At 37.2% G+C, this 21,103-nt stretch overlaps 1 protein-coding gene across 1 annotated transcript in view; it reads left to right on the top strand.

Moving 5' to 3' along the window:
* Positions 1-21,103, top strand: part of MOCOS (molybdenum cofactor sulfurase) — a 209,349-nt gene that overhangs the window by 146,333 nt on the left and 41,913 nt on the right. The window contains exon 6 of the mRNA XM_054517392.1: positions 10,049-10,248. Within this exon, the coding sequence (XP_054373367.1) occupies positions 10,049-10,248 (200 nt within the window). The remainder of the gene's footprint in view (positions 1-10,048; positions 10,249-21,103) is intronic.

Genomic DNA, 21,103 nt, shown 5'->3' with positions numbered 1-21,103 from the left:
AAAAAGAAAAAGATGAACATATTTCATCAAGTTCTGTAATTCAAGGCTAAGGTATGAAAAGAGATTCTTTGCTGTGAGTATGGCATTTGCATATCTCATGTTGTGCAGCACCTCTGTGTGGCCAAAGGTCATGGAGCTAAGTGTGTGCCAACTTTCTTTGCCAACAGTAGTAACACTCAGTGCCTGTTAGGCATAATGGCCATATACAATGTGAGTCATTTCTGTGGGCTTTCTTTTCATGATGCTTTAAATAAGAAGTTCTTTTCGTGGTCATACGTTTCATTTACAATAGCAAGACTGCACTTGGTGGGGCAAGAATGAAAAGGAAAGTAATAAGGATTATCTGTGTTGTTATTTCCTTCAATTGATTCTCTCCTGAATATTTCCATTTACAAATAAAGGCATTGTAGATGTCTTTGTAAAATATGCTGCATAAAAGAAAGAAAGAAATGCATGGTAGGTAATAGTGAATAACAAAAAAAAGCCACAAGAAGAGCTGTTGTTTCTGTTGTTTTCCTTCATTTGCCCTGATAGTCTTCTTTAACATGTTAAAATCTGAATCTCATTGAACAGTCTGAAGAGCAGTAACTACTATTACCACTTTGGTGGATCTAAGAAAAAGCATTAGAAACCAGGGAAGTAAAAGATCTTTTTATTGTTATGAGTAATGACAAACTAGAGTGTGAAGCCCCTTGAGGGAAGAGATAAGTGAATTTGGGCCCCTCCATATCTCATGAGTGTTGTAGCTTCATCCCTACCTTGTAGGAAGGAAACCTTTGCTGTTTTGCCTTTTCCTTGTTACCTAAAAATGGAATTTTGTGAACAGTGCCTTGAACTGGACCTTCATTTCTAAAGCCTTGCTATTGTAAAAAATACTTGAAACTGAAATGATGAGGAAAATGGCTTTTTTCAAGCTATTTGTTTACAGCTTAACTGCAAAGTCCCTCATTTAACAGAACTGCAGCAGCCCCTACACCTTTTCCCTTCCTTCTGCAGAGCTCATAATGTAATGGGTTGCCATGGGAAGAGGCCAGGGCTTTCTCAGTGCATGCTGCCTTGCTTCTTTTCACCGTCAGTTGATCCCTCTGTGTTGGCAGCACTCATCCTTCACCGGTGCCTTGCTCGCATCAGTGTTTTCTTTTAACTTGCCCAAGTGTCTCTTCAGAGGTAGTTCCCGAGGTCACCGTGGAGCTTGATTTACAGCAAGTGGTGCATGTAGGAATTGCTCATGTCTTCAATACTTCAACTCTTCTAAACTGAATCTGAAGTACGGATTTTGACTGATTTATGGCTTTACAGCTTATTGAAACTGATATAAGGCCAAGAGTGGTTATTTTTTTCACAAGCACACTACCTACAGTCTTTATAAGGAAGCAAAAACTGCAATAAATTGCTTTATAATATCAACATTTTCTACCTTAGATTTCTCTTCTAGTCTTCTGTTTAGTAGATCTGCACATTGAACTTACAATTGAGTAAAATACCTATTCCGTGCTTGCAAAATTACAAGTGTTCAGTCTTAATCCAGCACACTTCCTTATTGCTCATCAGACCCTTGACAGAGACCACATGATCTTCTAGGTGCAATGGGTTTCAGAAGCTCAGAGGAATGAACAGAGTAATAAAAACCTCCCAGAAGGTTATTTATGCCAGCCAGCACTGCAGGACATTCTGCTTATAAAAAAAACCTGGTGCTGTTTTACAGGAGTGATTGCTGAGCATCCCCCAGCAATGGCTATACTTTAAGAAGCACTGGCCATCTCACTTTTATTGCATGAACTCTTGGGAAGTGAGGCTGGAACTATAACATCATTGCTGAAACCTGTGTGTTGAGAGTGTGTAACACTGTGCCGAAGTAGCCACTTTTTGCTCTCAGTTTTTCCTTTCACTATCTGTGGAATGTTTTGTGTGTTCACTCATTTCACAAACTCAGCAATGAACTTCAAGAGGTCTCAGCCTGCCACATCCAGTCAGAAAAGACAGCCACAGGAGGGAAGGTGTGTTGGTGGGTCACCTTTTGGTCCTCAAAAGATGTAAAGCAGACTTCATGCTGTGACTTCAGAGCAAATTATATGTTAACTATAGGTCTCTCTTGTGGTGTTAGTGTAGATAATTGTTAAAACAACATTAGCCTGGTTAAAAAGCCTGGGAGAAGCTCTGGTGTGATTCAGTTTAGCATGAGGTTCCAGAATTCAGAGCACTTCTTAATATTGACTGCATACTTCCCAATGATTAAGACATCAAATAAGAGAAATTTCAAGGCAGTTTTTATAATTAATTGTATTTGCTTTATTACCATTGTTTCCTTAATGACACCCTTCCTTCCATGGTAGTAGTAGTTGTTGTTGTTATTATTATTATTATATTACAGTACCAGCAGAGACCTAGTCTGAGAATGCAAAACAAATAGCAAGGCATCCTTTAAGGCTATTAAAATTATTAATATCAATAAATCCAAAATTTCATTAAGAAAAATATTGTTCTTTTAATAAAAAGTATAGAAATTATTTTACTAACTTCCTGTATTCCTGAATGTTACAACTAGAGAATGGGGAAATTGAGGGATTTTTTTTTTTTTCCTGTTCCATCACTATTCAGCATCATGAATTTGTTCTCTGGAAACTTTTCTTTCAGTGTATTGTGATTTTTGGTTTAATTAAATGAACTGTGGTATTTTCTGTATTGTTCTGATGGGGAAGTTCTGTGGAGCCTTAGAAAGAGCAGGATAAAAAGGCTGCACAAGAGCAGAGATGGAGCATCCCTCTATTTCATATATTGGCAGGAAAAGCCTTGGTTCATAGATTGTGAGAGAAAAAGAGGAAAGGCATGCAACCAAAATTATAAGTAAGGAAAAAGCTGTACAGCAAATCAATATGCTGCTATGAACACCAAAATATTTCACTAACAGAGAGATTCCAAAAATGTTATGTTAAATGTTTTGCTAATACAAAACCTATAGGAAGGTAGAGTCAAACCAAGGGGTACTGAGGTGTGAGTTCTAGGCAGAGCATTAGCCATTCTTCTTCACCTAATACAGGCAGGGTGAGCTTTGAAGCAGAAATTATTTATATCCTAGCAAGGCTTTAGATTAGGATCTGTCATCTTAGGAAGGAAAAGAAGGAAGCTATCAGGGTTTTCAGAATATTTCAAAAGGTTCTCTTGATGCTGAGGGAAAAATTTCATCCCACAACCTCCCCCCGGGCCCCCCAAAATTTGGATTTCTCTTTATATTCAGTCTATTTTTGGTGCAAGTTGTTTGTATCCATTGGTCTGCACCTCCCCTCAGGGGAAAACGAAAACAAACAAACTCACAAAATTGTGAAGATGTTAGAAAATCATGATACTATCAAGTAGCACTGGTGTCTGGGTCTTAAAGGAAAGTTATTTTTTGGAAGAATTCAACTTAGCTGCTGATCTGATGATAGTATCAGTTTAGCTGAGCAGATGACAGAGGTTCTCCTCCAGCTATGTTACAGTGATTAGAAAGTTGCTTCTGACTTGAATAAGGAAGTTAAAAATTAATAAATAAGTGTTCATGCAAAATCAGGGTCAAATCAGTCTTATTGGCTTGAAAACCTAAGACTTACTGCCTCATCTTACATTTTCTTAATTCCCTTTATATAGCTGTGAGACAAAGAAAGAGCTTTATGCTCTGCCTTGTATTAGCAGACTAATTGTGGAGAGTTAAAAATTCCAGGGAACAAGTAGCAGTTAAACTTTCCCATGCTGACTTCAAGGAATTGTATACAGCAAGCTCCATTAAACAAAGGACAGAGACATTTCATAATAAAGAAGAAAACAGGCCTGGATGTAACATTCAGGTTTTTATCAGCTGCCAGGAGAATTCATGTGCTTTTATAGTACAAGCTTCTCTTGCATTTCGTCCTTAAGATGACAGAATCATAAGCAGAAGTTGTTCTGCTGGACTAAGAAAAACCTTGGGAGATAAAGCCTTTAGAAGTAAAATGTGAGTATCACATAAATACATATTTTTAGGGATGATTCTGCTGTTCTCACAGAAATCTCTGTGGGCTCATGTCATCCAGCACTCTGGAGGTACAGTTGGAATGCTGCTTCCATGAGGTGTGCAAGGCACTCTGCCTTTTTGAGAGAGACTCCCCAGTCATCTTTTATGTTGCTGGTTTTATGATTTGAAAAGTAATCTTGAAATTATTACCTCTGCTGAGAGTATTGAATGGGCACATGTAAGGAAAGAAAGGATGGACAGAAATACCCTCAAACAGTAAATTAAATGTATCTTATATTTTTAAGCTTATTTGAATTCTTAGATCGCTATTAGTCTAAGAAGCAGTTAACTGAAAATTAATTGTACCTGTAATTAAAATATTTATACTAAAATTGGGTCAGACAGCTGGCATGTACAACTTTCCTGCTTTCATGCAACTCCCAATTTTTTTTTTTTTAAATGCAAAGTATTTCTCATTATGATGTTTGAAAATTAGGAGCTGCTTCTTTCAGAATGCGCTGCTCGTTTTATTTAGAACAGAGACTTCGAACTCCCCTCACTGTGTGAAAACAGAGCTTGAATTAGCTGCTCTAAAGAAGTGGGAGATGGGGCATCAAAGAGCCTTCTGTTTGTTAAGATAAACACTGAATATGTGTTTCATGTTTGGTTTCAGTATAACATTCTGAATAGAGGATTAAGCCGTTGCTTCCCACAGTCTTAAACTATTGAGATGGTGTGGGAGAAGGAGGAGAATAAAAGGATTTAAGCTATTATGCAAAGAATTAGTGTTGAGAGAGTAAAAGGCCCCCCTATTACCCATTGAATTCTGCATGGATTTAGTTGTGTTGAGAGTGTAACACAGCTCTCTACGTTGGACACACAGAAAGTACATAATTAGCTTTCAGGAGTCCAGCTAAAGTTTCAATCTGGACACTAATCTTGTGATATGGATTCTTGCCAGTTGATTAGGTACTTTCAAACCATATTATGTACTTTTCAGGAAAAAAAACACATAGTTTCATAACCGAAATTTTCTTTTCATGTAATTCTTTTTGTTACATCTTAACTTCAGAAAGAAGTCTTCATTATTTTTTAGAGGTACCAATGACAACTGGAGACACAGATTTTACCCTTCTTGCTCTCAAATGCAGTCACCTTAGCTGCAGAAGCAGTCCTGGTCTACCCCACTTTCTGTTTCCCAAAATAATTTTTATTACACGTGTTTTATAGATCAAGTTGATTGAACTGGTCATGTGAGTCAGAGTGAAAGAGGGGTTTGCAATCTGTCCATGCCTTGTGCCTTTTCTGTGGATGTGGATGATAAATATTTTTATGAATTGGCTGGTAAGCCATTTACAGGGGTTTATTTTGAATTAAATGAATGAGATTTTGGTAACAGTTATGACCAGTATTGCAGTTCTTTTACATCAGAGGAGCTCTTTTCTTGTGACACCAAGGAAATGTTAATGTATTAATTGTAATCTTGAAATTCCATGAGTGGCTTTTCTACCCCTAGTTCTGTTTTAAAAACTGTTTAGTTTTTTAGCTCTGTTTGGTTGCTGTTAGCCAACCCACAAGGACATTTTCATATATTGGGATTTTTTAAATATATATATTTTGTTTACTTCATTGTAACTGATGAGAAATTACATATGTTTTTCAAATTTTTTTTCTTCTAGGCAGCTGTTACTCTTCACTCTGGGAAACAGGCTAGATTTGGTTTAACTAAGGGAAGCAATTCTCATAATTTAGGGGGAAAAACTCACCAGGAGTGGGTATATATTTTTTTTTTTAATAAATGTAGAAGCTCTACCAAGAGGTGACTGATCAAGTTGATTATATTTTCTTCTCTTTCTTTTCTTTTCTTGTATTCTATTTTTAATATTTCAGAGTTGCACTTTGGGGGTGGGGATTTTGATCATTTTAAGAATATTTCATGATCATGTTTGCAGCATTTTGTTTAAAACAGGAGTGGTAAAGAATAGTAGTGGTTCGAATACATTGTTTAATGTGGTTTAAAGCTGAAACACTCACATTTGCCAAAAATTACCATTACCAAGTTCATCCTCAAGAGATTATTTTAGTAGGAAGAATAACACTAAATAGGTGACAGACCTCAGTCAGAGACATCCAGACCTATGCAGAAAAGAACACCAAAAAAAGCTAAGAAATTAATCTTAATGTATGCTTCTTGGAGGAAGTGTAGAAAGGACTCCAAATGTTTGACAGGATTTCCAGGTTCCATGGCACATTGACTCACCAGTCCTGCATGGTTATCTGCCTCATTTGGGATTCAGTAGAAGGTGGTACATCATGGTCTCACTCCCTACTGATTGGTTTGCTGAGATTTCAGCTCATTATTTCTTTACCTGGTTGCTATCTATTAGGTGATGCTGATAGGATCTTTCTCTTATCCAAACGTATATGTGAGCTTGGATTTTCTGGAGTGATATAAAATTTGTCCCACTTAAATCTCAATTTCTGTAGCTTTTTCACACTGAGTTAGAACAATAACTGTGAATTTGCTTTATATCTCTCTTCTTCCTTATCTCCAGTATTAAGCTTCTCATAATAAGAGAGACAAAAAATGTATTTGAATGCAGATCACAGAGGTTTCTGAGTACAGCCTGAAAACCTTAAGCACCAGGTCTTTCATTCTAGAGGCTCCTTTCCAGTCTCTGCTTTATCCTAATCTATTTATTCAAAATCTTCAAAATCTTTTATAGGTGTTGACATATGCTTATTTGTCTGCAGCTCTTTCAGGAAGAGCTAACATTTGAACATTTGGGCTGCTGAAATCCTGGTTCTTCTGGTGAGGAGACAATATGCCATTATATGTGTGCCATTATGTAATGCAAAACCACGTCCATCTAACTCAGAATCATTCTTTACTGAATATTTATTGGACATCTGTACATCTCAGACTTATCTGATTAGATAAAATTCCACTGGAAAAAAAATCTTACTCTATTTTGCACAGAATAAGCATCTAACAAGGCAGAGGTTATGCAAATACAAGATATTATCAGCAGGCAAGACAAGCAGTGGGTTTCCTACACCATGATAACAATTGTGAATACTTTGAATGCACACAGTTTGTACCCTCTTGTAAGTGTGGCATAACTTCTCCTTCTCTTCCATATGACTTAACTGTCCTACAGTCTCTGTGGAGAGGCATATGCATACATGCAATTCCTATGGAAGAGCTGACACTAAATTTATGTGTGGGTTATCCAGTGCAGTGGCACTCTGAATTTTCCATACTTGAACAGTGTTTGTTTCCATTACAATAGCCAATCTGAGGTATAATATGGGATGGCAGGTCTGAGATAGTGTTGACCTATCAGAATGCTGTAGTGTGCAAACATATATCAGCGATATGAGGTGTACCAACATTTCCACAGGTTTGCTAGAATACTTTGGCAAGGAGGTTTGTACACAAAAGTAAGTAGAAGCTTCCTTTGTCAATCTCTTCTGCTCAAAAAGTTTACCACAACGTTACTAATGAGTGCAGGTTGTGGTCTGTGAACATTCTCTGAGCTGAATGTCTTCCTACACACATAAATACTGTGGATGGTATTAGATAGACTTCATCAAAAGTAATTTAGACATGGGATTAATTCTCATCCAAATTATAGAATGCATAAATTGTTCCTAATTTTAAAATAATTTTCAGGAGCAACTAGATTCAATTCAGCTTAATGAAGTAATGCACCTGTAGGAAATAAAAACCCTAAACTGAGAAGAAGTCAGGGTACTTGAGTCCTTCCTAGCAAGTTCTTGAGATGAAATATCGATGATTTCTCTGAACTGTAAGTCTTACAAAAGTAGAAGGTGGCTTATGATGTGTTACTGCTTTTATTCTCAAACAGAGATTTGTTCTGGCTTTTATTTTCCCTTCCTTCTTACTCCTAGAAGGGAGATGAGGTAAGCACTGTATTTATATAATACACAGTACAGATAATTTTGTTGAACAAAATAAAAATAAATCATAGCTATTTTCTGAATATATCCCTTTTTCTGTCAGAATAGATTTCAGATTGTTGGCAGTTTTTCCACAAGGTTTTCTGTGACATCAGGCCTAATTACCACCTATTCTGCTTCTTAAAAATATGGGACCCTGGCAACACAGCTTCCCATCTCCAATCACAGAGAAGGAAAGCAACTGCAGGCTATTGCATTTGGATTTGTCAGAATAAATAACTAAAAGGCTCATCAGCTTTTCGCTAATGAACAAGGAAATGTGATTAAGAAACTTTAAAGGAAAATAGCTGAAAACAATGTAGAAATGATAGCAGGGATGATTGCTATGAATAAGTGACTGAAATTTCTGAATAAGTGATTTCTTCAACCAGGCACAAGGACAGTAGTTTAATCTTCTATTAAAAGATTCCTGTCAGTTTGGAAAAGCTCTGAATCAGGAGATTAGACACATCTCAGAAGCTGACAAGGCAGTCACTTCTCTTAAGACAGCTACTTTCTGGCAAATGCTCAGAAATAACTTTGTGTGTGTGTGTGTGTGTGTGTGGTTTTGGTTTCCTTTTTTGCTGTTTCAAGAGTCTTCTACCCAACAATGACTAGGACATTTCTGACTAGTCAGTCTTTTTTCTCAGAGACTCTAAAAGTACAAATCATCTTTCAGACCAAAATGTTCTAGAGATGCTTACCAAGTTTACTGTGGCTAACATCTAGAAATTGCTCTGATTAGCTCCTGGCATGCTTCCTTGCAAATACTTTGCATGTTAGTATCTCATTAAATATCTTATTCCTCTTTATTATTCTCCAGCACCAAAAAAATACACTTCTACCTTATATCTAATCTGTTACTATGCTTTTAACGTATTCTCTCCCAGCTCATCTAAAGGAGATAAGACATCATAGAGAAACTTAAAAAAAGCAAAATAACAGATGCTTCTGCAGTTCTGGATGTCAGGAGAAATATATCTTGTTTTTTCCTTTATATACATTCATAAATGACACAGAATTTTTATGAATAAAGGCACAAAAGTCAACAAGATTACAAATTTTCAAGTGTGGAACTTTACAGATACTCAGATATAAATGTAATATGCACAGAAGTAAGTGTGAGATTCATAATTACAAAGATTAATAAAAAAAGTAAAATAAAATGTGAAATATGCTCATAAGCCTCAAATAGGATGCTCAGCATTACAGAAAATGCTCTGGGTCTAAAACCCAATAAGAAAAATGCTCTTCTACTTCAAGAGGTCTTTGATAATTCTTCACCTGTTTTTGTTCTTTCCACATGGTTTAGACCCACCATAATGCAGTGCAGAGTGTGCATAATGGAATCTCCTTCAATAGGGACATCTAGCAAAAACACAACCTCCTCTCCTCAAGGAGCGGAGATGTTGAAGAGATCTTCATCTGTCAGGAATTCTCTGCAGTTCTCTTTTCCAAACTGCACAGTGTATCAAAAAGAGAAAAAAAATTTACTCTTTATGCTTTTCTCCGGCCAAGTTCTGTGAAAGCTTGTCTGTAAAGTTTCGCTTGACCCCTCATATTGCATGGGTGTAGTCAATGAAGAATTCACACTGCCCTTTTTCTTTTGTAGAAAGAAGTCGTGGAAGAATAATTCTTCATTATTCAAGTAAATTCCTTGTAAAATGACATTTTTATTTTGTCATTACATTTAGAATTTTATTATTTTTATCTCAGACATAACAGTTTGCTTTCTGTGATAGAGAATTTGTCTGTGTTCCCATGGTCTCCAGAATTAAATCTGGAGAAAAACTTGTTTTTCAATTAATTTGCACCAGAACATCTTAGTTTTAAGTAGATACTGGAAGTATAAATCTTGTCATTCCACTGTAAACCATTTCAGTGAAACTTTAGCTTTCTACAGTAGATTAACTATAGATAAGTCGTTGGTGCAACACCACTTCTGAAACTTCTGCATGAGGAAAGAAAGACTTGAAAATTGTATATGCATTTAAAGAAACACAAACTATCAATTTTGTGCTAATTACCTCACACCACGCCATTCATGAAAAATCATCCTTTTTTTACATTGCCATAAAAATAATGCACCTGACATGTGTGTGCACTGTTCTTTTGCAGGTGGAATGGAGAAAATAAAGCAGCATACCTTTGCATTAGCTCACTACACCTACACTGTGCTGTCTAACTTGAAATATGCCAATGGGGCTCCTGTAGTACGTATTTACAGTGACACAGATTTCAGGAATCCTGATGCCCAAGGTCCAATCATTAATTTTAATGTGCTCGATGAAAATGGACAAGTTCTTGGCTTTTCACAGGTATGTTTTTCTCTTGTCTTAACTTGAGTTTATGGTTGTACTTTCATTTAAGCATGTTCACAATGAATTCTTTGTCCTAACATAAATCTTTTATTCACAGTAGTCCTTTCTGAGGTTTTGGGTTTGTTTCTTCATAGCTCTGCACCGCATATACACACCATTTTTAAGTAAGTAGAAAAGAATCCGGTATATAGTGCTAGCACTATACAAAATACGTAATAGCCAGAGGCAATATCTTACAAATTTATTACTCCACAAATAGGAAGTTTGGAAGTGGGCTGTTTTAACAGGATACATTGACTAGGCAGTTTGATATTTTGCTGGCTTCCTTCTCTAGAGTACTCAAAATTGGGAATTGAAGAGCAAGTCTGGAAAAGCTGATTAAGAGACTGCCTTGGAGCTTTGACATACAAGTGAAATTAGATCTCAGAATATTGCAGTCACCAATGAAAGAGGAGTTCTCTTTTCCCTTCAGTTGTAACAATTACATTCTTGTAATATTCCTGAGCAAGCATGGAATAAAGTTGAATGATCAGTGTAAAGAGAGAGATTCAAGCTGAAGAAATTCTTAAATGCTGTCTTTCTCAGCAGCTTTTTGTAGCCTTTATCCATCAGGTACAGCAAGTGTCTTTAAGATGAAGCTTCATTAGGCTTTTCTCCCTTCAGCAGAGAGTGGCCATAATCGTGTGCATGGCTGTGCACCGTGTAGGCAGTGGGTCACACAGGGGATAGTTGCTCACTTGCTCATCAGCAGAAGGCAGTGCTCTTGTTTTGCTTGCTTCTTCTTTTTTTCCCTTGGCTTCCTGAGAGAATAAGATAATGAGGAGAACATGGAGATATGTCTATAGGAAGGGATTCATTTCTCACTAGGGAGAATAGAAGTGAAGCATTTGTTTTGTAGCTGAAAGGGTGGAGTTTTACATTTTTGTAAGGCTTTTAGCTGATGAACATGGGATGGCCAAAGGTAGAGTACTCAATTAGTTCTTCTTCAAATGCATCTTTTTTAGCCAATGCTATCAAATAGCAGCAAATGTTCACCATATTTCATTTCAAAGCAGTCCACATTTTAGGAATTAATTAGTCATTTATGTAACCTTGAATATGTGTGACGATGTTCAGAAAAGATTGGAGATATTAACACAACTGAGTTTGTAAAACTCCCCAAACACTTCAATGTTGCTTCCATTTTTTGATTAAAATAAAAACCTTTATTCTGATTTTTGATTTTCACAACTTAGTAAAATTGGCTGATCCATGTTTCACTTTTTAAAACTCAACCGTACTCTCAAATTAAAAATTCTTTCATAGTCTTATGAATCCATTGTGCCTGTTTGCTACAGTGGCTGCTCATAAAAAGCTTCTTTATTCATCTGTATCATCTGGATTGTGCTATTCACCAGATTCCGAAGATTTCTAGCATATGTGGAATGAAGAGCTATAAAATTTTCAAATGCATCCCATTCTCATCTGCAGTGCCTGTTAGACTACTTTGTTTAATTAAAATAATGTGCAATTTAATGACTTCTAGAAATTAACAAGCACTATTCTTTCCAAAGCTATGAAATGTGTGATATATATATATATAATTGGCTTCTTTGTGGAATGAAATTCTTTCATAGACAGCCTATAGAAGTTATGGGGGAGAAAAAACCTTTGCTGCTTCTTGTTTATGAATACAAAGAAAATACATACAACAGAAAGTAAACTTCATCAAACTGACTATGTAATCTCTTTATACCTGTATGCATGTCTAAATTTATATAGGTTTAGTGAAATCAAAGTTAAATCCAATACTTTTGTTAATTGTTTGGAAGTGAAATAGTGGTCTCTGCTTTGGTGATGTCTATGGTCTGCACATTCATGTGGATTCACAGGGCAGTCTCCACGTGCAATCCAGTGGAGTCAGCAGAAGACTGTTTCTAAAGGCTCCCAGAAAACGTTTTGGGGAATTTTTTATGAAGGGAAAATTGGATGGCATTTACCTACTATGAGTGGACACCAGTTGATGACTCAGGTTATCTTTGCATATTAAAAGAGAAAGAAATGACCTAATGTCCTATTCCTTTATGGATGATATCTGATCTACAATTAATTACTTATAACCAGGCATCAAACCACTTCTATTTGCCTCTCTGACAGGCCATTGTTATGTGCCCATTGCCTGTTGTAGGGCACAGTGTGACTGGACATTAATGTTTGGTAGCTTGAAAAGGATGATATGGCCAGCTGATTCCAGAGAAAATATTATGAGGAGGCTTGGAGCAGTTTATTTGGAACACTTGAGATTGGCAAGAAAGACTTCATAAGTAGACACTGTCCTCAGAGGATACCAAGCTTACATTTGAGCCTCAAGATTTGCATAATTGGCATGATATTCAAAACTCTGAACTAAGCCCAAGATATTTAGCATGTGAAAGGCGTGTAGTGAAATACATGACATGTAATACCACTGCTGAAAAATGAGAACAGAGAAAAAATTATGTCTTTCGTCTGTGTAGCAATGGGAAAGAAAATAATTCTTACCTGCTCATATGGTTGAAATCTATTTGTCAGTGTTATCAGCTTAATTACCAGAGCTAACAAGATTGTGCCATAAACACAAACATTCTTGAATTACATACATAGGGTCAATTGCACCAAGAGGAAACAGTCACAATCTCAGGTTCATCTTTGAGTAAAACCTTCATTGTAGCTCTGAAGAGCAAATGAAGGTATTTCATTAAAGTGAAAAACAAATAACCACACCATGATTGCATTCTCTGAGATGGCAACAATTTTTACAGCCTCCTGTCCCAATGTAGATTATATAGAATATTTGGATGTTAATAAGTGATAAGGTAGGAGTGAAATAACTATGGAAGTTGGTTGAATTGCTTTTTCATTTAAATGTCTCTTTGTGACTGTTGAAGGCTAATACTGTCGTAGAATATTATACTTGGAATAAACTTGTGCTGTATCCTATATGTATCATTGGTTTAATTGACAGTTAAATGCTAGTTTAGAGTTTTTTGCTCCAAATGGTAATTAAAACAATTAAATAAGAGGGACTTGTGGACCCCAAACAACAATAGTCACTCAGAAGCTTTGGTTTTAATTTAGATTTTTCATGAAACATTTCTTTATCTAGGAATTAAACTACTACCATTTTGAAATTTCCATAAACCTCTCATCTTTGAGCACTAAAACTGCGTTAAATTTCCTCCTTTGAACTGCACCACATACTTTCCATAAAAATTATTTCCTTCAGTAAAGCTGTCTCACAGACTACTATTGGTAGTAATTTGTTCTTGAAATCACTTGGGAGGACACCTGTATTCTTTTCATGCAAGATGCCTGTCCTCTGCAGTAGCACCTCTGTCATTTTGTTAAGTGTTTATTTGCACTGCAGCATCAAAAAGCCCCTGTTGTGATCAGGGTTTGAGTTATGACGAGTACTTGACAGGTCCAGGACATAAAGATGGCCTTTTTGCCAAATGACTTCCTCATGTATACTTGTCTAGTCAAGAATGGATAATTCCCCAGCATTAGAGTTTTTGGTGCTAATGAAGTGTGGACAGATGACAGACTGGTAATTTGGAAAGGTGCAAAAGTGCAGGAGCAGAGATGAAGGACCTCTGCAGGATAGAGGCAGAAGAGTGGACATTAAAGCAGCACACTGTCAATCTTCTGCCTCCTTGGGAGGCTACCAGAAAAAGAGAAGCAATCAGCCCTAGACTTTAAAGAGGGCTTGTGATGGTGTTACAGATATATATCTGGTGCTGAGCTAATGCAGCAAACTCTTCACACAGAGAATCATCAGCTCATTCATTAACAATGAATATCTGCAGCTTTCAGCATATATCAATGTTATGTGTTCTGTCATTCCAAGTCTTTTCCAGCCTCTTGAACACTGACAGCAATGACTCCGCTTCAGTTTGCATCCTTGCCATCTTTTTGTTTTTCTGCAAAAACTTGCATAGGACTCTATGAAGTCCAACCTGATTTGCATGTCAAAGAAATGGAACAGTCATAAGAGAACAACATAGATTTGAAACAACAATCATACACACAAAAAAAGTGGATTTCTTATAAACTGAGTCAAACTGCAAATGTTGTATGTTCTCTTCACACTTGCAGATGTGAAGAAACATCACCATCTCTGCTCTGGGAGACCTTTTATGCTAATATAATTTATGAAATCTTCTCTCTGTTTTGATAGAGAGATGTGATCTGTGAAATTCTCTTTGTATACTCGGTAGATAATTTCAGAGTGATTTTATAATACCTTCACATTTTATTCTATAAAGTCAGTTTGGAAGCCAGAAGAAGGTAAAGACGTGACACAGATGGCCAGATGGAAGTTTACCTGAAATATTTGTTGAATTGTATGCACTGGAGAGCTCTTGCCCAGCCACAACTTTCAGTTCAGTGTTATGCTAGCAGTGAAAAATAGTCCTTCCTTTACCTAACTTTTTCTTTTTCCCCTCTGATCTTCTGAGACAATATTTTTTTTCTCCTCCTGTGCGTAATAGAGCCAGTAATGGGCTTTAAAAAGTGAGCAAACCATCCTGGCTGTCTTTTGAAAAATGATCATCATTTCGCATTTCAGCTGTGGATTACCAGCATCCATCCCTACTCTGCTTTTTCATCACTCCTTAGCTTGGAGCCTGAACCTAAAGCACAAGTAACTTGCTGTGATAAGCTCACCTCCAAAAGTTCCCTTAGTGTACATATATGCTTGCTATGTCCCCTAAAGATCCTGTCAGGAAGGGAATGAGCATCAGTCCATTAGCAGTCTCAGCCTTCTTGCCTACCACTTCACACTTGTGTGTGATAGACAAACTGCTATAACAGGAATAGCTGCCAGAGACAGAGAATGTAAACATTTTGGTTTGCCTAAGGAAGGCTCTTCTGCAGTGTTGCATATGAATGAGTTTTGCCTCTCAAGACTGAGAACCCTGCTCACATATATTATAATCAGTTTTGCCTAGGAGCATACATTAGCATGTCCTGGCTCACCCTCATCAATCCAGATAGAGTGAGGGGAGGTCTAGACTTTGAGGTGACTTTCTTCACCCACTTCTCAATTAAAAGGAAAAGAATCAACATTTCTCAAGAGACAACTTCTAGTGTGCATCCCTTCTGTCTAAATCTATAAAACAGTTTGATGACCACTTTCCTCCATCTCAGCCACTCTTAATGTAAAGTAAGGATTGACTTGATGACCCACTGGGTTTTTCCTTTTCTCCCTTGCTTTCTATCATTCAGAAGTGAAGACCAGGGTCTTCCATCGGAATGCATGGCCTCAAATCACTTACATCCAACCACTCACTGTGACACCTTCTGTACTCTGGTAGCCTCTTTCTGCTAGCAGTGTATGTTAGGAGTATAATCTTTAGTTCCAGATCACAGAATATTCTGAGTCGGAAGGGACCTGCAAGAATCATCAAGTCCAACCCTAAGTAAATGGCCCATACAGGATAAAACCCACAACCATGGTGTTATTAGCACCTTGCTTGAAGAAGGCAAAATCAGTATGAGACTCCCCCAATAAACAAAGTTTCATTTTCCTTTTAATCTCATTTTTCCTTCTGTATCCAAAGCATTCTATGTTAGTGAATTTTCTCATAAGCAGCTTAACAGCCGAGCTAAATTCAACCCTGTGGTTTGAGATGTAGAGGGAGAAAAATATATCTTAGATGGTCATCTTTACTTAAACCTTTCTTATCAGAGGCAATTTGTTCTGGGACTTCATTAAAGCAAGAAACAAATAACCACACCATAATTATACTCTCAGAGATGGCAGCAATTTTTACATTTTACATGCAGTACAATGTTCACTACTGCAAAATATTTCCTAGTATTTAAACTAAATTTCTCTCTGCAGGATGACTCCATTATTACATGTATTGGGCAAAGAAAGAGACACCAGTTTGGGCAGAAAAGCAGAAATAGAGGATTTCAGACATCCAAGGTGGGGGAAGAATTGGACAAGAAGCATGAAGCAGTGTTGTATGGGTGAGGTGTGACGAGGGAAGAGACAGAGCAGTGTATGCAGGTAGAAATTATTCCATCTGCTTGTATTTGGACAAGTCTGCAAACAAAAGTAACACAGGACAAAGTGGTGTGAAGCAGGATGGGAAATGCACAAAAAAGTAGCTGCTCTAGGTTAATATCATGGTGATCGCCAGTTCTGGAAGTGCTTTCATACTGTAAGTACACTGCTTTGGTTTCACAACATTCTCTTTTAAAATCTTCCTGTTCCTTTAGTAATATCTTAAGGAATTGTTCAACTAGACTTAGATTAGTAACCAGGACCTGGCAACAGCCAGGTGAAATGCCTTCCCTCTGCTGTAGGCTTTCAGTGTCACCTTGAGGGATTCAATGCCTTATCTTCCCAATTTACTCTCACCTCACAGGAGTGGAGAGAAAATATGTTAAATACTGTCAAATCTTCAGATATCAAGTGGCGGATGCATTTGTGTATACACACAGCTGGTTCAATACATATTCATATCACTGCTTATCGTTACCTGATAAAAGGGACCAGGCAATACCTGAAGTGGGTTGAGTCCTCAAAGTAATTGCTGTTTGTGTCTTAGACAATATTTTTAGTTTTACTGGAAGATCATCTCCAGCCCACTGTACACATGGTGTACAGAACTAGAGCAATGGCAACATGTGAATTACAGGAGTGAAAAAAAAGTGGGCTACAGCATTTCCTATGCACAGGAAGTTGATACCAAGTCATTTGGATCAGACTGACCAGAGCCTGGTACTACTTGTCAGTACTTGTCTGGAAATTCATACCCCATCCCTACAGGAGAAAGTGGGCAATGAGGGGGGGAAACCTCCTACTACATTTAACCTATTTGAAATAAATCTTCATAGAAAGTTATTAAGCAAGACATTTTTGTTGCTCTTTATATTTAGTCTTTTTAGGGTTTTTTCCCCATCTGTTTATTTTTACTTCCGTGTATAACAATCATTCAGTTTTGTAAGTGCAGCATTTTTTCATCTGGGCCACAGAAAATGGAAATCCAGCAATTTTTAATTCCAGCTAAGAATGGCTTTGCAGCAATGGTCATATGACTCTGAGCTAGTTACACTAATGCTTTTAGAAGCATAACTACTCATTATATTAATTTTGATGACTCAGGGAAAGAAAAATGTTCTCTAACTTGCTTAATGGGATTTTTGGCCATCTTCCCAATAGCTACCTAAAAATTGCTGAGTTGATTACTCACTATTGATTTTAGCTATGGATTTAGCCATTGATTTCACGAAGCCAGGAATGGCAGATGGACCTGCACAATAGAATGCAAACAAGATTATAAGGAAAAAAAGATTGTTGTGAAGATTCCTGTTGAACATATACTGATTTCCTTGGTTCCAATTAGTTTCCAATTGTGTTGTGGATGTCTTGGACCAGGGAGATAGCAGCAATGCAGTAAACCACACTGGCGTGTCAATAAATGGTACCTTGTTTCTTCAAACTGGCAAGAAATCACTATAATCTGGATCTTTGGTTTTGTGACATGGCACTGGGTGCTCAAAGACAACCCTTGCAAAAAGGAGCTCACAATATAGGAGGCAGCTGCATTGATCTAGGTCTGAACATAATCATAATAGTTGATCACTGACTGAACAAAAGGAGGTGCTGTACTTCAGAGGCTCAATGTGAGAAATGCAAACCTGGTTAGTAGGTAATGAAGCTCTCTTCCTGCTGAGGTAGTAGTGGCAGAGTACAGGCTGAGTTCTTTCTGTTTTATCTCATTGCAGGGGGACAAAGACACATGTGAGTTAGTGTGCCTGAAATTGCCTACTATTAAACTGCACATCAGAGCTGATCAAGGTTAGAAAGCCTCACGAAAGACTAGACTGAAGGTGTTGTCTGACACTGTTTCTCTGGAGTGTCCTTGCACGTTGCTAAGGAAACGAAAAGAGATAAAAGAAAGATGCTCATAGTTGTTCAGATGAAAGAATCCAAGATGAATGAGGGAGGCTAAACATTTTCTGTTTGGTAACAGGGCCAAACTGTGACTCTAAACTACAGACCTTGTCACATGGGAGAAATGTGGAAAAAACCCACATGGTACCAGGAAAAGAACTGCACTTTTGAGAGCTTACACTGGATTCCCTTGTCCTTGATCTTGGTAAAAGCAGATCAGCTGCTTTTGAATGCATGCAGTGTCTAGTTTCAGTCCACCATCTGAAGCCTTTCAAGACAAAAAGAGACTGGCCCCACCTTCTCTGTTACTCTGCTTCCTTGTTTGCATCTTCCTGCCCCCACATCCCTCTTCCCCACCATACCACTGTATAGGATCCTGTGACCGTAACTAAAGTAATATGGGAATTTGACCCCACAACCTCCCTATGTTTATTATCCCAGTTTTCAGGGGTTAAATACAGACAGAAGAGGATTTAAGAGCCTTAAAATAAATAGGAAATTATGGAGAAGATTTTGACTGTGACATGAATTAAACCACTGGACTGAATTAAGTCACTGGACTTTCAGTAGCATGCACTGCACATTTTTATTCCCAGGCATTGTTTCCAGTTGTATATGTCTGCTACGTTCCCCTTTATCCCTCTTGATATTAGTTATAGCTCAGTCTTCTCAGTAGTTTTCCTCTAGCTTCAACATTTCTGACTAGCAGCAATTTGACTGAAAGCCTTTAGCCTACAAAATACCTGGGGATGCTCAATGGGATGGAGAGATACAGATGTTTTTCTATGACTCACAAGAGGATGCTTTGTTGAAGTCAGTTATGAAGCCACTGAGGGCTTGAGTTCCTTTGCTTTGTTTTCTTCCTGAAATCTATCCTTTCCCTGATATCATTTTAGTGAACCAGGTTTTTATTGTCAATGAATGCAGTTTGAACTGGAGGGGAAAAAAACCCAAAAAAAACAGAAGAGAAGATGTCATTGGTTGGAGAGCTATGGTCATTAAGGCACGAAATCAAAAAAAGAAAACCAAGATGTTTAGTTTACTCATCAGTCTGTTCCGTTTCAAATAGCTGGATTCAAATTCACTTGCATATTCAGCAGGAAAGAAAAAAAACAGTTGAAAAAAATGTTAGGTCATCCATTAGCAAGACTGTGTTTCATTGTTTCATTTCGTTTTTATAGCCACCCTATCCCCAAGAAATCTTCTAGCTTCTGGTTGTCAGAAATGTAAAATTATTGTTACTCCTTTATGCATGAAGAACCTGCAGTTCACTATGTGTATGCCATCTCCTAAGTCAGAATTCCTGCAGAGTGACAAACCACATATTTTGAATTATGTCAATATTTCCAGCTTGCTTCTCTCTCATGCAATCTTACCTGCTATTTGACTGTCTTTAAAACTAGCTGAGAAAATTATCACATCAGCTGTAAAGTTCCTGATAAGACAGCATTTATACTGAACAAGTATATTCAGGACACTGAACTTTACAATATTAATACATTTTAATATCTCTGTCTAATACTTCACTGCCTTCTACCAAAGGGATTTTGGTCAAAGTGATGAATGGATGAAAACTAAGAAGAGATATACGTCCTCTTCTTTGGTTAATTTAAACCACTATCAACAACTAGAGAGGCAAAAAGGAGAAGATCAGATTACTCAATACTGAGAGAATCTGCCCACATAGAAATTATTTCTCTGAGATGGAAAAAAAATGCCTTTGTTGTAGAAAACTATGCAGTTAAAACAGTTAATGATACTGTAACTCAAGTAAAATTCCTCCTTCTCCCCCCTAACCCCCCACTAAATGGTTTGGAAACAAGTGCTGATTTTTTTTTCCTTCTGACCTACTTCTTATTAAATTGTATTTAACAAGATTAAGTATGCATTTGCATCAGCAACAGCGTTTCACAGTCAAATGCTGGATGACAGAAAGAGCTAGCTTACTTTCTCTCCAATTCCATGCCATGAATCAGTGAATTAATTTACCAGTGGATGTGGAGAACAGCATCTTGAAGCCTGTTTTATAACCAGCCATCAGTGGTATGCAATGAAATTCTTGTAATGAGCAAATCCATCAGACAGACAACTGCTCTGGTACTTGGGCATTGGCATTGTAGAAAGCAGAATGAGAAGTTCTAATCCCAATTCCTGAAGGACAGTACTTGCCAGTATTGAATTATATGATTTTTTTTTTTCAGAACACTTCATGATGTGTTATAAAAACTTCCTTTATTCATGTGAATAATTCTTGTGATAACTTACACAAATAAGTACTTGCTTGAATAAGAGCTACAGAATTGCATCCTATGGGAATGACTTCAGCAGAGGTTTCTAAAGCATTCATCATTCTTGGTGAAAGTCTTAGACTTAGTTGATTAGGAATAATGCAAAATTATGTGCTATTTGCAAATCTTTACTCTCATTTAGCATTTACATACCTACAGCAAGTATCATTCTCAGACTTATTGCAATGAAACCTGAAGCAAGAGAAAAACTTACAGCTTTCACTGAGTGCCCCAGAAGCCCTGAAGTGAATTGTTGGCAGAAGTCAGTCATTTAGCAAACACAGAGAAGTCACCAGTGCATTGTGACAGGGAATGGAAAAGCAGAACAGACCAGAATCTCATTTCTTCTCAGAGCTTTCCAGCTGATGAGTATCAACTGAAATACCAGATTTCCAAGAGGGGACTCGTGTAGGGTAATGCATTAAACTGAAGCTCTCCACCTCAATAGTTTTTATATTAAAAAAAAAAAAGTATTTATCAGATAGAGCACTTTGAAAAAACTCTAAATGTGAGCATTTGATCTATCTGGGAACACTAAAGAAAAGCTCACTGATGGAAAAAAAATTAACTGTTTTAAAAAATTGGTTTAGGCAAAGTTCCTTTACGTATTTTTGTTAAATTTGAAGACCATGACTTG

The sequence above is a fragment of the Molothrus ater genome, chromosome 1, assembly GCF_012460135.2.
Source record: "Molothrus ater isolate BHLD 08-10-18 breed brown headed cowbird chromosome 1, BPBGC_Mater_1.1, whole genome shotgun sequence".
Taxonomy (NCBI): domain Eukaryota; kingdom Metazoa; phylum Chordata; class Aves; order Passeriformes; family Icteridae; genus Molothrus; species Molothrus ater.
The sequence above is the reverse complement of the archived record's forward strand: the minus strand, read 5'-3'. Positions and strand labels throughout refer to the sequence as shown.